The 16,984-nt window shown below is 37.5% G+C and overlaps 2 protein-coding genes across 2 annotated transcripts; one reads left to right on the top strand and one right to left on the bottom strand.

Annotated features, from left to right (window-relative positions):
- Positions 1-2,872: 2,872 nt before the first annotated feature.
- LOC143463118 (uncharacterized) lies at positions 2,873-4,444 on the top strand. Its single transcript, XM_076961494.1, has one exon. It carries the CDS (start codon positions 2,923-2,925, stop codon positions 3,895-3,897), a length of 975 nt encoding a protein of 324 aa, XP_076817609.1. The 5' UTR covers positions 2,873-2,922; the 3' UTR covers positions 3,898-4,444.
- A 403-nt stretch (positions 4,445-4,847) lies between these two features.
- On the bottom strand, positions 4,848-6,902 carry LOC143463119 (uncharacterized). The gene has a single exon (XM_076961495.1). It carries the CDS (start codon positions 6,070-6,072, stop codon positions 5,104-5,106), a length of 969 nt encoding a protein of 322 aa, XP_076817610.1. The 5' UTR covers positions 6,073-6,902; the 3' UTR covers positions 4,848-5,103.
- Between the last annotated feature and the right edge of the window lie 10,082 nt (positions 6,903-16,984).

The following is a 16,984-nucleotide window of genomic DNA, read 5'->3' as shown; positions in this document are numbered from 1 at the left end:
ACGTGTCGAAAGTAAACCGGTTATGCTTGATTTCAACATTACTTGCCTTTCTATTCTGCACCACAACCCTGCTTTCATTGTTACCCCAATTTCCAAACTATATCATGATTTGGATTCTGGCAGCATTTTATTGGACCGGTATTTCTGTAACTTACACAATTCTATGGGCAAGGCAAAGAAGATTTTATTCGGATGAACTACTGGCCAATAAAGTGGGGAAATGCCACCGAATTCTGAGCAGTGCTGTCATCGTTGGGATTTACATCTCTTTGGCTGTGCTCGTGTTTAGCTTCCAAAATATGCTTAATCCAAATAAATGCCTGTATTTGGATAGCATTAACATAACTTTGCCGTTAGTAATCACATTCATAATAGCAGTCGTTGCCTTCCAAATATTATTGTTTTATCTTCTCATTAACCCAATGAGATGTGAGAAAGATATAAAACTAGCTGACATATTTTGTTGTAGACTTAAGAATGACCTTTACAAAATGGTTGTCCGTTTGGCGTTTTGCGCCACGATTTGCATATTTACTACCATACTTATGTGTGTCATGATACTAATGGCATCAGCAAAAGTACTTCGTATCAGCTGGGTCAATGTGATTTCGCTCGACTTAATTGTCAACACGGTCTCTATCATGTGCAGCTTCAAAGACTGGAAAAAAAGGTTGTTACCATTTGGAGGGACCTCTGAAACCGTTCATCAGCAAAGAGAGGCAAGAAACACAACGACTTCACTTCCTCTTTCCGACGTGTAGCGAAACTATGGTTTAGTTTCATACCTTTGCTTTCTATGAAACTATTTAGTTGTCGAATGGCTGTGTCGTTAAAATTTTGCTGCGTTGAATTTCAATTCACCTCAAAACGCGAACCTAAGAACATGTACTGTTATATGTTGTTACACGACAATGTGATTAAAATATGGCCTATTCTTAAATCAATTTATTTGTGTATCGTGCAAACAAACCAATCAAAAAGCTACTTCATTATCGAAACGGAGAAATTGGGTGGTCGGTCAATTTAATCCCGGTCGATTAAAACCCGCGCACAAATATACCCAGGACATTTTAACTCAAGGGCTATGCAACCCACCGATGTTGCTTGGGTTGTTCTGGGTTTTTTTTATCCTGGGTTTATTCGTTCTGGTTTGAATCGATCTGGAACCGAAAAATTGACATTTTAAGTACGTTGATAGAATTGCTTAAGATTTAAGCCAGCAAACATAAAGTTATTGAATAATTTAAACCATTAACTTTGTGACCTTACGCCAACGTGTTCTATGGTTGCCTTCAAACGCAATGTGTGGGGTATTTACAACGTTCTTTTTAATAAACCATCATAGCCAGAAGTCACAAGATAACTCTCTAAATAGCAAATGGTCGCAGGCGTGCTCCGTTTCATGTTAACATGAGTTCACTTGCAACTCAGACTGATAGTGGTTGTAGCAATTGTTTACAAGTTACCGTTGAGTAGGTCCAGTTAAGCGGAAGCAACGAGGCTGTGGTAATTTTAAACGCACGATTGCGTTTAGACTGAAAAGCCAAACCGCAACTGACGTCAACTATATAGTTAGCAAAATGTACTTAGAATTTTCATTTCGTGAAGTCTAAAAAACCGAAGTACGGAAAAGATCTGAAAGTGCACTCAAATGTTTAAATGTGTTTGTGTTAAGCCCCACGTGATGTTTCGCAGGTGATTAAGCAGCTGATGAAATTTTTTTCTGGTTATAGTCACGTGTATCAGTCTACTGACTCGGTCGCTGTATGAGCTAAACGCTTAAGAATACGTAAGCTATAACATGATTCAATGCTAACAGAGTCGGAATGTATAGTGAAGATAGAATTGTTTAATCACGTGTTTACAATGCATAGGTTGTAGATATTTCTGACTGAGGTAGTAAGAAAAGGTGTATTACGTACAAAAACATGAGATTGGTGTGGATTTCTGGTACGCATGACACCACCAGCTATTGCAGGAAAGCTAGAAATCCAAACAAGTTTTAACTGCGTGTTTGTGAAGCTTGACGCGATCAATATAAACCACGTATTGCGGTATAATTATCTTTTAAAGTCATAGGCTACAGGAAGCCAGCTATTTATAGAAAAGGATTCTATTTTATTTTGAGCTTTATTTTCACTTATCTGGGGCCATCGAAAACTAATCCTTAATGTCAGAATTCTGAAACCTTTACCCTCCCTGATTTATGAAAACTTCTCCAACCCAATCGAACTACCTAGCTGACAACAAGACAAAAGTTAACGAAAAAAAAAACAGAATTACGAGGAAGGAAGAGATACAACGAATCACCTTACCAAATTTAATCTGGTCTTATTCTATGAATGTTTTCATAGAAGGAAGTGCATAATTTAAAAGTGGCATGACCACCGGCACCTAAACTTCCGTATAGAGTAGGCTAGCTCATATATACAGTAGGTGTGTAAATTCCTGGTTGAATAAGTCGTGAGATATAATTGTGGAGCAGTTTAAGACTTTATACAGATCAGTTTATACAAATGGCAAGCGGAGAATATCCTGAATTATTAATTGGTTGTTATTTTTGTCTTTAAATAAACAGCCAGGTATTATAAGCCGGGAACCTTACACCGTTTAACAGTGAAGGCTTATCCATAATTCATTGCGTTTCATGTATATTGAGCAGCAAAAAGGAACATGCAAAGTGTCATATAACGTCGGTTACAACCCACCAAAAGCTATGGAAGCTCAGTGCTTTAGCTACTATCAGTTCTCAATCGCTTTTTACTACGCAACATACTAAATAATAGCTAGGCGTAGCAGTCTCACAGCGATTGTTGACAGTAATATCGAATTGTCTGCAACCAACAGTATATATAAGAATATTCTTTTAAAAGCTCTGTTTTCTTGTGCAGGATTTGCCATTTTGTCAGGTTTTGTACTTATATGAAATATTGCACCGTTACTGAAATGTACACTCAACTGCTATGGAATCAGACATCCACTGTAGCTAGCATAACAGGAACTAGCGCACAATCGCCAGGACCGTTCGACGACTGCACATCGTATACGAATTTTACCAAGATTTTTGCCATCGTACTAGCAGTTATAACGTCATATTCTGTTGTTGTTTTGATATTATACACCTGGAAAAAGCGAAAATGCAAGAACGTACCGAGAACAAATCATTTAAGCTTACTTTCAGCAGTCTTTGCTTTATTGTTTTGCTCAGTAACTTTGTTTATCATTTGGACGGATTTACCAAATTCCGTTCTGGTTTGGCTGCAAGCGGCTTTTTATTGGATTGGAATTTCTCTGACTTATACCATACTGTGGGCTAGACAAAGAAGGTTTTATTCTGATGAGTTGTTGTCGAGCAAAGTGGGCAAGTTTCACAAAGTTTGGAGCAGTGTCGTCATCATTGGGATATATCTATTCTTGGCCGCACTTATAATCACGTTCCAAAGAAAACTCAAAACCAATTCATGTGTAAATTTGGGCAACTTCAATGAAATTTTACCAACTACTCTTTCGTTTTTAGTGGTATGTTTTGCGTTTCAAGTATCGTTATTTTATCTTCTCATTAACCCACTAAGAGAAGACGGAGGTACAAAACTTTCAGATATCCTATGTTGTAGGTTGAAGCTGGACATTTACAAAATGGTTGTACGTTTGGCTTTTTGTGCAATGGCTTGCGTTTTTACTACCTTACTCACATGCGTCATTATTTTATTGAACTCTGCAAATCTTATTACAACATACTGGGGCAATCTACTTGCACTTGATCTCATCATCAACGCGATGTCTATAGTTTGTAGCTTCAAAGATTGGAAATGCAGGTTGTTCCCCTTTTGTGAAACTGCTGAATCCAAACAAATCGTTGGTGATACGAACAATACAGTTGATGTCAGTACAGCTTAGTGCTGCATGTGAAAACTAATAGGTGCTTGTGTTTGCAGTTGCTTTTGAGATAATTTTGTAACTGAGATGTGCTCACATCAGAATACCAAATCACTGTTCAAAACTATATGCATCGTACTATGCCATTGTCCTTTTTTACTTGGGAGTCTGAAGTGTTTGTTCAGTGCTTCCTGTTTTTTACTTATGCCAGTTCTGCTAGTTGCGTTTTCTTATTGTCGTCTTCGTTGCTTGATTTTCCAAGATGGAAAGATTCCTACCAGCACGTGACATGATAAGGATCACCGAGTTTTCACATAAGTGAATGACGTAAATAAACGTGCCGAGGTGGTTTCTGGGTTTCATGCTATTGATGCTCTCATAATGATTTCGATATTGTTTAGATTAATTGAGAAACCCGCAATCGTAGCTTGCCCCGTCAAAAGTGCGTCTTGGATGAGGGAATATTCCTGGTTATTTCCTTGACCATATAGTATGTAGATAACGTGAATGCATAGTTATGCAAATTGACTATACTGTAGTTGTGTCAGAAATACAACTGTACGCGGTTTGCAACGCCATCACTTTTAAACATAGGCTCAACTTCCTGGTCAGTCGTAGTAAATTTGGTTAATTAGAGCTTAACCCATACTTTTTTCTTCAAAGTTTTGAAGTGAAAACTGGTTCAACACTTTGTTATAATTGTGCTGATGTCCTTCTATGATGTCACAAGATAACTACTGATTTTTTGGAAGTTACTCAACGTTACGGATACAAATAGGCTAAAAAATGCCGCGTAGTGGTATTTTTGGGAACTATTTTTAGCAAATCCCGAGCATTCTTCTTACAGCTTGCCAGATATTGGGACAGGGGAACTTTCAAACTAAATAAGGATCATGGCAAAGCGATGTTGTTTTTTATCCAAACTGTCATTCTTAATAGAAAGTGTACCAGACGTCCTGGCATTTCACTTGTATTAAACCGTTTATGTGTCTTTCGTACATCAAGGTGATGTTTCTCCAGACTTTTTTCTTCACCTATCTGTAAACATCAAGTTTGCTGTCTTGCATGATATCCTGTTCACGTTGGTGATCTATACCTTCAACGATAGACCCACTCTTACAAACATTGAACGATAAAACGTATATGCAAATGTAATACAATACCAATAACATTAAGAGTAAAAAACACGTCGCCGTATTAAGTTATCTTTGAAACGTGAAGAAGTTGTCAGGGATCTTGTTCTTGGACGTCACAAAAACAAAATGGAAAGAGTCGCGCTTTCCAATCGGCAAAGGTTAGCACCATGAATAAATTGTTCAGTATAAGATCCAGCGCAGCCACATTGTTCCAAAGTGTTTTAATTATCCCAATAGCGTTGAAAAGAACCACCAGGTTGAACAGTATAGTTGATGTGACGCAGCCTAAAGCACAATAGGCAAGTCTCACCACCAGCCTGTGGATATCCTTTTCCAAATTCCATCGAAGAATGTCACATCGTTTGAAATCGTCGGAACACAGAAGCGGGGTTACAATAAGATAAAAAAGTAGAAATTGAAAGAGAAATGTTAATACAATAGAGGTAACTGTCAGTGCTTGGATAATATTAATGTTGTCTCCCAAGGTGGCAACGCAACGACTTCTGTCCTTGTAATGCACCACAGCCTGGAATCCTAGAGCTACCGCCGCACTGAGAATATAAATCACAAATATGAGCGATGTGCTGAAGATACGATGTCGATTGCTGACTCCTCCAGCAAGCAAGTGGTTGGAGTGGAGATTCTTTTGTCGCGCCCAAAGTATCGTGTATGTTAGACTGGAGTTTATCCAATGCATAGCCCCTCCAATCCTAAAGGCTGCTTCGCATGTCAACAGACCAAAGCTGTATGTTAAGACCTTTGTGAAGGTGGAAACAAAAGCCATTACAGCAGCTAACACACACAGGTTATTCACCCACGGAGCGTCACGTCGTATGTTGCGCTTCTTCCAAGTGTATATTAAAAGGGCGAGCAGGAAATAAGATGAAAGTACCAACAGTGCAATGGCAAAGTTCCTTTCGTCATTTTCCATGACTCTAACACGGTTGTCACGTGCTCCCTCTAGTGTGTCGTTGAGCATATCGTTGACAACTGTTGCAGAGTTGAATGGATATGACGTTTTGTTGCGAACGAATATTCCGACAGTCGTAGCTTTTTGCATTGTGAAGCTTGCCAATTTTTTGCTACAACTATGTGCAAATTTTATGTTCAACAAAGGTAAGCATTTATAATAAAAATATCTGTACGCATTCTTGTCTTGTAACTCTGTTGAAAAAACAGTAACAATAGGACTGAATCAGCTGAAAAGAGCAACATCACAACAAATTATGCACATAAGTGCAATATTGTGGCAACCGGCTTCTATTAGGTATAAAATCAATAGAAAATATAACAAACACCTAAAAGAAATGTCTACACATTTAATGCAGCTTAAGTAATTAATGTAAAAAAGACCGTTGATCTATCTCACGTGTTACGTAGAAGACAATCTTATCTAACCTCAGTAGACCTTGAAATGAGAAATGGCAAAAATATTATTTGCGAAATAGAAAAAGCAAACAACAAACACCATTTCGTGAGAATGCTATTTGTAGAATGACGTTAGCAAAATCTGTTTGTCATGATATAAATATTATTTCCTGTATAAATATTAACTGCGACTATAGAGAAATAAGTGACTGGCAGCTGCTGGGACGACTAAAGATCATTTTATGGCAAACCACGTTAATGATGTCAATAAAAATATTACGTGACAAGCAACATCCGTCGAAATCGTTCAAAAATTCCTAGAACGCATTGTGACTAACAAAAGCAAAACGGGGAAACTTTTGATAAAAAGAAAGAAATTCTACAGTAAAGAACAAGTTGGATTCTGAAAAATTTTTCTAGTTTACTTTATATTTAACTCTAAATAGGCTAAAACAGACGTCTTTACTATCAAGATTAGTGTAAACATAAGGTTTCCCAAGGCACACAGCATACGCCACACACGGTAAAAATAGAGACTTCCCCTTTTTTATTACCACTATGAATGAAAGTAATCTTGCATAATGCAGTATTGCCGGTAAATTCGCACGAGACTATTGCGTAATATTGCATGACATCATGATATCTTGAAAATCTCTAACGATCTTGATAAATTTGATGATTGAAATCACGATTTGCAAGTTATTTCGTAATTCTCTCTCCTTGAGCAAGCGAGCGAAGGACGAAGGCAAAACCAGGTTAGCGTCAGAAAAGCAGGATCTGTCGAAATCTATTTGAGTAAACGTAGGTAAGTTCTTGAGGTGGTAAACTAGGGACTGCTATTAACAATTTTTAATGCCATGTAATTCATTTAAAAATACTTGGAGGATGGAAATTTAAGGTGAAAAGATAAAATGAAGACAGGAGGCAGAATATTCCCAGATAGTACAAAACGTCTGTTGTCAATTTTACTGTATACTTCAATTTTTTAAAAACAGTGATTACCTGCAGTGCTTAGTATAAGCTACGTTACTTGACGCAGTTAATGTATGAACGCAGTTATGCCTGATGACGTCCTCACGTGTACACGTGACGTGTATACGGAAGTGGATGTGTACACGTTTTGATATCAATAACAGAATAGTATCATCACCGTAATAAGTTCAAAATGACTGGAAAAATTTTATCAAGGCAATAAGTTTCCGTAAACTTTTCATTCTAAACAATGTCTTATTCCATCTGGTCATGGTTTTATTCCAATATTTATTTTTTTTCCCGTGGTAATCATATTTTACTTTGATGAAATTAAGATGATAGTCTTTGTAAGCCACAGCATTGGTTTTAAATATTTGAGAACGTTTCATTTCTTTTAGGTGCAGCTACGCAAGGTAGTTCAAAATAGGATGATATCTCATCAAAAATTCTTCTACCCCTGGCAAAAAGCATTGCAAAATGCTTACTTGGCTGACAACCATCAAAAATAGTCTAGAACGCTTGATGGTTGTACGACTGTACGTGTAGAAGTTAACAATTCCTGTACAGTTAAAACTTTCCGCCCGGAACTGAGATAAATTTGAGAAAATGGCGAACAGACTATGGCTTCGTGACAATTGTGATGCTGACTGACTGGCTAACTGACTGGCTGACTGACAGTAGAAATCTGCAACATGCCCAACACCATAATGTCTGACACCTCAAACTATAAGTCTTAGCCCAACTATGATTAATTTAAGTTTGTTTAATCCAACCCAATAAACTCCTATAAATATTTAAACCAATCACTGTATTATTTTTTAGTGATTTCCTGTTCTGAAGCACCAGTCCATAGTTTCTGCGGGGTAAAAATGTATATAATACGCGGCTTCTACGAGGTGGCAATACGTGATTGCTATGATGAAGCTTCAAACTATAATTGTGACATGACGTGTTGTTTATAAATTGGAACGAATCCAAGTAAAATTTATGCGGTTTTTATCACACAATGGGACTGGTTCTCAGTTGTTGTTAGTTTTAACTTAACCTCAGGCCAAGAAATGGCGTGCTCTGGAAACGGAAGTACGAAAAAATCTTTTTTGTAGTTTATCTCTCACGCTTGTTGTGTTTCTACCTTTGTCATTAGTATACGTACGTTCATAGCTGTTTTCATTGAGTGGTAGATAGACCTTGGATGTCATATAGCAGGTGCTTAAAGGCATTCCAATTTCTTCCGCCGTGGAGAGCTATTTTCTGGCATTGGCACAAAAATTTATGCAAGTGGTTGAGATAAATCGTAGAAGAGATATTAACGCCGTTAATTTCATAGCAATATTTCTAAAACCCTATTCTATGATTGGTCTTGTTTTATGGTTAATTGCAAACTAGTGTTATAATAATGCTCTAAAAACTTGCTGTAACTTTAACGTACATTGTATTAAATTGACTTTTCCGTATAATTAATCTATTTAATTTTCGAGGTAAAGAAATAACGTGCGAAAGATAAACATCACAAAAAACTCTGTACATTCACTTCACTAAACATTGTATGATCATCTATAGCAGGTATTCTTTACCAACTGGCAGAGTAAACATTAAGTTACCAAGCCCTATAGATTCTTGCCCAGGCTAGGGTCTGTAAGTGTTGTATATATACAGGTTTAAAAAATGTTTGTAAATAAAAAAATTATCAACTATTTTGCTAAATACAGCAAATATAAATTGCACACAGAAAGTGGTGTATCAGAAAATGCGATTAGAATGCACCTTGCTGTGAGCGAATGGAGATTAAGTAAACAAGTTCTTTCGTTTTTTTTAAAATTTGCTCTTACTTGTTAGCTCTAAGGTAGGCCATTGTTTCTTTACTTTGTCTGCTGCAATCGCCATCGGTGTTCAAAAGTTATCAAAGCAAGGTCATAAAACCATTTAAGTAAGACGTCATTTTAATGTGAGGAAAAAACCGTACATCCATATAAACTCAAAAACGAGTCTAAGGCTTGCGCAATAAAATTATATGTTCATGTCTGACGTCACTTTTTTGGCAAAAGGAAACAGAGTCTGTCACTGTTTCTGTAGATTTTCATATCGGTGTAAAATATATTGCAGAGAACGAGAACTGCCTAATACCCAAAAAAAGTTGTTTGTTTTCTTACTGTGCAATCCACTCGATAACTGCCTGTTGTACATAGGCTATAGACCAGGGTTTCTCAGCTGGATGAAATGGGGGCGTTCTCTGGGAGTCATGAACAGTTACCTCATCAGTGAGCTGTAGTGTAGTAGTAGGAGAAGACGAAACAAAGCGGGACACAAGTTTCTCACGTTTTTGTGCTTGTGCTTTCTGTGCAGAATTAGTGGCGGGAAGACCACTGCACACGCAATTATGAAGTAAAATGTGTTTTAAAATCAACAATCTACATTTCTGATTGATGAGCAAGGAGCTACTGTGAGGAAGCCACAAACCATGAAAGGTTGTGAACCACTGCGATAGACTAATATACGCTGTAAGTTTGTTACTTGCTTTATCAGCAATTATGCTACAGACTGCAAAATATACCAGGACATTGTGGACAGACGTTGCTAGGTAACTAGAAGACGGAAACAAAAAATCAACAATAACTTGGAAAAAGCTAACATGAAAACGTAACCAGTAAAGCGAAATGAATGCAGTAGAAATGAGTATTTTACCGGGCTAATTAGCCACCCTCACATTAGCACGTACCCGTCCAATATCAATAAGCTTGGCTTGGTCAATAAGGCTTTCCTGATGTCTCATTGACTACTCAGAAGCAAGTATGTAATCTTCAATTTTCATGATGTCAGCAAAAAACATTGATTGAAAAGTTTAATTCGTTTGGTCTTACAACGTCAGCAAACCTTAAACCTCAATAGGTATAACTATTGTCTGTATTACATTATATTATATTATCTATAATTATAGATAAATTCATTTTTATGGTATTTCACACCCAACAAGTTGGTGTAATATATATTAGCGAAACGTTGTGTGCATAAGCGAATAATTGTACACCTAATAACAGTTAAGTCAATATGATGGCAACTGTTAAATCATCATTTGACACGTAAAAGGTGTCCAGAAAGGCGGTTAAAATTCAATTCAGCCTGAACTTAACGCAGCTGTGGGCAGTAAAATGGTGAAATGATAGGCAATTACAGTACAGACTAAATTCAATTATAGTGAACAAATTTATCCATGTCCACTGGGAATCATAAATTGCATAAGTGCACCATGTGGTCGGACAATCTTAATCAGAATGATCTGAAAAAATTATTTAAAAGGAGAAGTTATAAGCAATGACAAATGTTCTTACCAACACACACTCTAAAATCTAAATGTTGTCATAAAGCGGTGGGTATAATTCGACTTAAACCGCTTCAGAACGTAAAGTTGTAGCATAGAAGAATGTGAAAATAGCAAAGTACACTATATGCAAACACGCACTCAAAACTGACAATTGGATAATTTTCTTGTCTAGGTTTATATATAGTCGTCCTCGTCATACTTGGTTTTAAGCAGTGAAGTGTGATTTGAAAAAAGATTGAAGGTCATAGAGGTTTGAAAACTATAGTTTTAGCGGTCGTGACAATTCTATTTAACGTTTTTGCGTTTTTTAACCAGAAAAATGTCAAAACCACCCAAATAGCTGTGTAATGTAATGTAAAAACGAAGTTATCCACGTAAAATTGAAGCTAAACTACGTCAATTTAACGTAGCGTAAAATGTTTCTTTTCAAATGTGTTAAGCGCATGCGATTTGGTTCTAATGGGCTTTTATTCTGATAATGGGAAATGGCCTGTTATCTAGTTCAGTGTCGTAAAACGAGACAAGCGCCACAAAGAAGATATTTTTCTGCACGTTTTCATGTGAAACGTGGCGGAAATTTGATATTCGTAACTGAGCGAGGTGTTTACCACTGCAAACCAAAGCGCGTTTATCGGTCATTACTTCCTGTTAGTTTACGTCTGCAATAAGAAAAATATAGAGACGTGACTAGTCGGATTAGAAAGGGAATAACTGGAAAAATTCTTTGCTAAATATAACGATTTATTTCTAATTGAATTAAATAACAGCAATAGCTCACACTGTTGTCCCGCGTTGCAGCTGCGCGTGCGACAAAAGAATGGTCGTAATTCTGCATTCTTTCATAATCTACCGGTTTTAAGCGGGAACAGCAGCCAGGTAGAGTTTAAAAGAGTGACTATAAAGTAAAGGATTGTTGCTGTTTTAAAAATTGGTGTAAAAATGATACGGCCCAACTCTAATGGACGCAGTACTTGTGATTGTTTTCCAGGTAGTTTTTGTAAGGTTGGTAAACATATCTATAAGTGAATGCTAAGATAAACAAAAGTAAACAACATGAATGAAATGGAATCTGGGATTGTTACCAGCACGAGCAGTTTCGTCGAAAACTGGCAACTTACGACACAATCAGATTCTACAAACAACGAAACTACGAAAACCGTTGCAGCAAGTTACGGAATATTCGCAAAGTGTTTCTCGGTTTTTAATTTGGTGATATCGCTCTACATATTACTTGCTCTCGGGATGTACACTTGGAAGATAAGAGGTCGTCTTAAAGTCACACCAATCGCCAACCACTTGTGTACGCTTGCCGCTGTGGCCGGAGTCGTATCTGCTCTTCTGAAGATGCTACATCTTTGCTTTGGATTAATTTCTTTTTCGTCTTTAAATAAAGCCGCCGGGGCAATTTATTTTGCTGGTTTTGCCTGTATATTTACCCTTGTTTGGGCAAGACAAAGAAGCTTGTACTCGAACGAGCTTCTGGCCAGCGCAACAAACAATAAAGTAAAAATAGCGAGCACGATCGTTATTTTCATAATCTTTGCCTGTGGATCTGCGATTGCCGTCAATTTTCAAGCCGCGTTGAGGTTCAACGATTCAGAGGTTGTTTGGGAGACAGACAACGCAAAGCAGGCGATATTCGCTTGCGCGTTATGCATAGCCGCCGTGTTCATATTACAGTTTGTGTTATTTCTCCTAATTTTATTTCCCCTACTTGGAGACCGAAATCTCAACAAGTGCGACATCGTGCGGTCAAAGTTACAAAAGGACATTCACAGAATGCTGGTTCGCCTTGCTCTTTGTACCGTCGCTTGCGTTTTTTCAACCGTTTTAACTAATTTGGTGATCATACTTAATGTCATCGGTGTCATAAACATATTCTGGAGCAATTTAGCGACGCTAGATTTAATTATTAGTAACGTTTTTACTATTCTGACATTTGTCGACTGGTGGAAAAAACTTCTACCTTTCTGTTGTCATAACCAGTTTGCCAAACTATCGCGTATTTCTACAACCACAAATGCTTATAATGTATAAGTAAAAGTTTAATTGCGTGGAGGTATTTGCACAACGTTTCTGGATTGAAGGTTTTGCTTTGTCGAGTGCTTTATACATCTGTCACATATTTATATTCTTTAATGGCTATGACTTTAACGTGCTTTGAAGCAATTTTTATGCAATCTTTAATAAAAATTTTTGCTAGTTATGTATGGTGGAGTTCTTGGTGGACCCAAATCGGTTGATCAAATCGGTTTCTTAATTAAAGCCTAATTATCACATAATTAAATCATGCATCGCTGATCATGGGACGCAAAGGTCACATGACACTGTCTGAAACGAAGTGACTAAGCTACGTACGTGACATCAATCATTTTGAACGAATTGTCAGTCGCCCGTCGGGGCCTGAAGACAAATCACCGGTCACCAAAACAACTCTTTTGAATATTGTATGACAAGTTTTCTAAAGTAAACAACTACAACCGCAAAAGAAACGATTAAGCGGGAATTGCACAATTATTCATTGAAGAAATTCCAACACTTGCTGAAGTCGTATTAAGCGGTTGGTTGAATGTTGAACTTCCTCCTTTGTGGTTTCGAAAAAGAAAAGGAAAAATTCTCAAACGCCAGTCTGCAAATGTGCACATCATGGCTAAAATACAAACGATCGAGTTGATGGCAATAATATTTACTTCGGGCGCCACTATGACTTCATTGTTGTCGAGTATCACTATTGTCGGCAATAAAACGGAAAAGATGCCGCATGCAGTTGTGCAGACAGCAAGTCGCATAACAAGTCTGTGAATCTCCTTGTCTCGTTTCAAAGACACCCTGAAACAGCAGTTGGCTTTGCAACGCTTCTTGTGCAAAAGTGGGCTGACGACCAGGAAAAAAAGGATTAATTGAAAACCCAGGCAAACGGGTATGTAAATGACTGTAATAAGCAGCTGGGATTTGATATTCTCTTTGTTCCAGACTGAATGACATGGCGACAGAGTGTTTGCATGATCCGTTACGCCTATTATGGCAATACAAACCCCGGCAATGAAAATGTATATCACTATTATGATGGACGAACTAAGTACCTTCAAACACTTTCCCACTCTATGGGCGAGCAGTTTGTCATTATAAAGGCGACGTTGCCTAGCCCAGAAGAGAGTGTACACCACCGCCGCTTCCGCCCCGTAAAACACACAACTTGCAATTACATACGCTTTACAATTCAGTCCGACGACCCAAGTTTCCAAAAGTCCGGCAAGGTTTTGCGTTAAGCATATGATGCTAGCGAGAAATGGCAAATAATTCACCTTGGGTATACCGCGCCGGCGTCGTTTTTTCCACGTATACATTGCCAGAGCAAACGTTATATAAAAAGATACTACAGTGGTAGCGACGGCAACATACCGTGATACAGTCAATCGTAATTTCAAATTCGTTGTAGTACTGGCAGTTGAAGAAAGGTTAAATGGCCGTTGAGTATGGTTTTCTGGGCCCATATGAGGGTAGACTGGGTTTTGGGCAGTGGTGGCTTGCATAGCTTTGATAGTAATCTTCAGCAAAAAGCGGCGATAAACTGATCTGTTCCTGGACCGTTTCAATAAGTTTTAATGTCCAAAGAACGCAAAACCTCAGAGATAGTCTCGTTTCGATGCAAATTTAATAATAAAGTTATTGACATAATAGTTGTTCTCTTTGCAGTGATTCTTCATGTGCGACGCCTATAACAGTGCCTTGTTCACCTTTTTGCAGCAGCATATACTACTTTGCTGTTCAGAGGAATTTTGCTATAATAGGGCAAGTTGGTATGCAGTTGCGACATGCAGGCTAAGCTGATTTCCTTATTTGCTTGCTAAAACAAAAAAGCAGAAAAGAGTGACGTCATAACTGATACTGATTTGACTAACCGCAAGTTGTTATACATTACTGGGATGAATCTTACGTTTTCACAACACAGAACATTTTTCCTATACAGATAAGAGGAATAATTTTGTTTAAAAAATGCTTAATCACACTTTTATCTTCTCGTGGACTCCCTCAGTACAAAATCACTTTTTGGCAAAAACAACTGTTTCCTGATATCCGACTTAACAAATGACTATGTACTTTTTGATCAATTTACACGGACCTTAACTTTGATGTTGCTTTGTAATTTTGACACCACGCCATACTAAACTTTACAGGATTGTTATCATTGAATATCCCTCTATAAAGACTAAACTATCTCCCCCTCACATGTTTTTAGAAAACGTCACTTCCGTGCATACAAAGATTACTTTCAACAGGGAATAGAGAACAGGGTTTCTGTACTAACCGAACCTATATCCCACCTGCTACTATTATTTGTATTCTCTATTCAAACCCTGACGGTAGGTACCGTGTAAATATGTTTAGGTCTAATTATTAAAATGCCTTTGTCATGAAGAAGTATATATGAAATAACAATACAACCAAGCCGTCTATAGATGTCAATATGAATCTGCTAATAACGTGAATTAAACCATAATAAAAATAAATGAACGAAAACGAAATTGGACCATTTTAAACGCGTTTCTTATCAAAAACCATGCTTATTGACCTGTTTTTTATTTTTATGTATAAGCTACTTATACCTCGTTCATCTCAAAACTCTCTCTGGAATCATAAGTTCATAATTCGTTAATTCTCTCCCAGCAGATAACAAATTGCTCTAAAGTGTAAAAATAAGCTTCCTGACCCAAAGTCTGTGCGTAGAAACTGTCAATATATATCATACTAAGGCGGTTTTTTTTTCGAACTCTCATAGCATGATCTCTTAGTCACAGCAGGTTTAATAATTATCGTTCAAGGAAGGCTGTAGTCGTATCACTGCATGTAATTCTTAAGATTTTCATGAAATACTTTACTTGTGTAAATTATAATTAACTTTTGACGAAAACTGCCAAAAATAATCGTACATCGTGGTTTGACAAGGTCCAGAGTTCTTCCTTTGGTGCAATAGTATTTCCTTTATTTTCATTAATAATCGAGTCAATATACGTTTGGCTTCAGTATGCGACTCCATGTTTGATTGATGATGAACATTACAGCATTTCTGCAGGATCTTTGGTTTTGACCACGTCAAAACATGGTATGTGCTGAGATTATATACTGGGAATTCCGTTGGCGGAAAAGCTAATGAAGTCGTGTGCTTTTAATATGGGAGGGGTATTGCTGTCACTACAGTATTGAAGTATTTTGGGACGAAATTGTGAGCAACTGTACATTCAGAGAATCGGTATTATGTGTTTCGTAGATACTTGTATTCCAAATTTATGCCTTTGCATCTGCTTTGCTACCGAATCTATATCTAATTGAAATTAGTGATATGATATAAATTATGTTGTGGAAAATATTTCTTTATATGACCTCACAACAGATTACGTAGACTGGAGAACGACAGATCATTTTTCACCAACCTGTCTGAGACGGAGGTTTGGTTGGGACTTATATAAAAACGATTTGTATCTAATACAAAACATAAAATATAATTTACCTTCCTATATCATGCACTACAAAAAACTAAGCATACTTTGTTTCTCAGTGGTTATAAGTTACTTAAATATCTGACTCTATTGCGCATACTTTACTGTTTTACAGTATTACAAGTCAGTCTTATAAAGCATTCATCATATACAGAGTATTGTAATGACTCAAACCACACAAGGTACCGAGTTCAAAATACCGCTGCTGTCCAGAGAATGATCGTTACTGAACCAACAGCGCAACGCTCGGTTTTGCAAAGAGTTGGCTTGGTTACCAAAACTAACCTACACATCACAGAAAACAATTTAATCACGCAGCAATTCATTGAGGATTTTAAGGAAGATTTATGACAACCAGCACACAGCAGCACCGACCTGCAGGCACCAGTCATAGAGAATTTTAATGAAGAGCGCGACTAAACACGATGTCTTACAGTTAACAAGAAAACATTAGTGGTGTGCTTCAGTTTGAAAGCGAGCATGGGAAAAAGGCGTTGTCTCCAATCCGCAAATGTCCATACGATGGCCAACGTGCTAACGATGAGGTCCATGCAGATACCAATACTGAGACTTCCATCTACGTGGATTAACCCCACAACGTCAAGTATGATGAAGACAGACAGAAGGATCGACGATATACCGCAAGCAAACGCGCTAAATGCAAGGCGTAGAATCAACTTCTGTATGTCTTGTTCCAATGTCGCGCAGATGACAGTTGCAAAGCGAACATTTTTTTGTTTTATGAGAGGGTTCACTATCAAATAAAATAACAGAAATTGCGACGTAAAACAGACGGATACAAACACAATCGATAC

Source organism: Clavelina lepadiformis, chromosome 6 (genome assembly GCF_947623445.1).
Source record: "Clavelina lepadiformis chromosome 6, kaClaLepa1.1, whole genome shotgun sequence".
NCBI classification, from domain to species: Eukaryota; Metazoa; Chordata; class Ascidiacea; order Aplousobranchia; family Clavelinidae; genus Clavelina; species Clavelina lepadiformis.
Note: the sequence above shows the minus strand (reverse complement) of the source record. Positions and strands in the feature narration are given on the sequence as shown.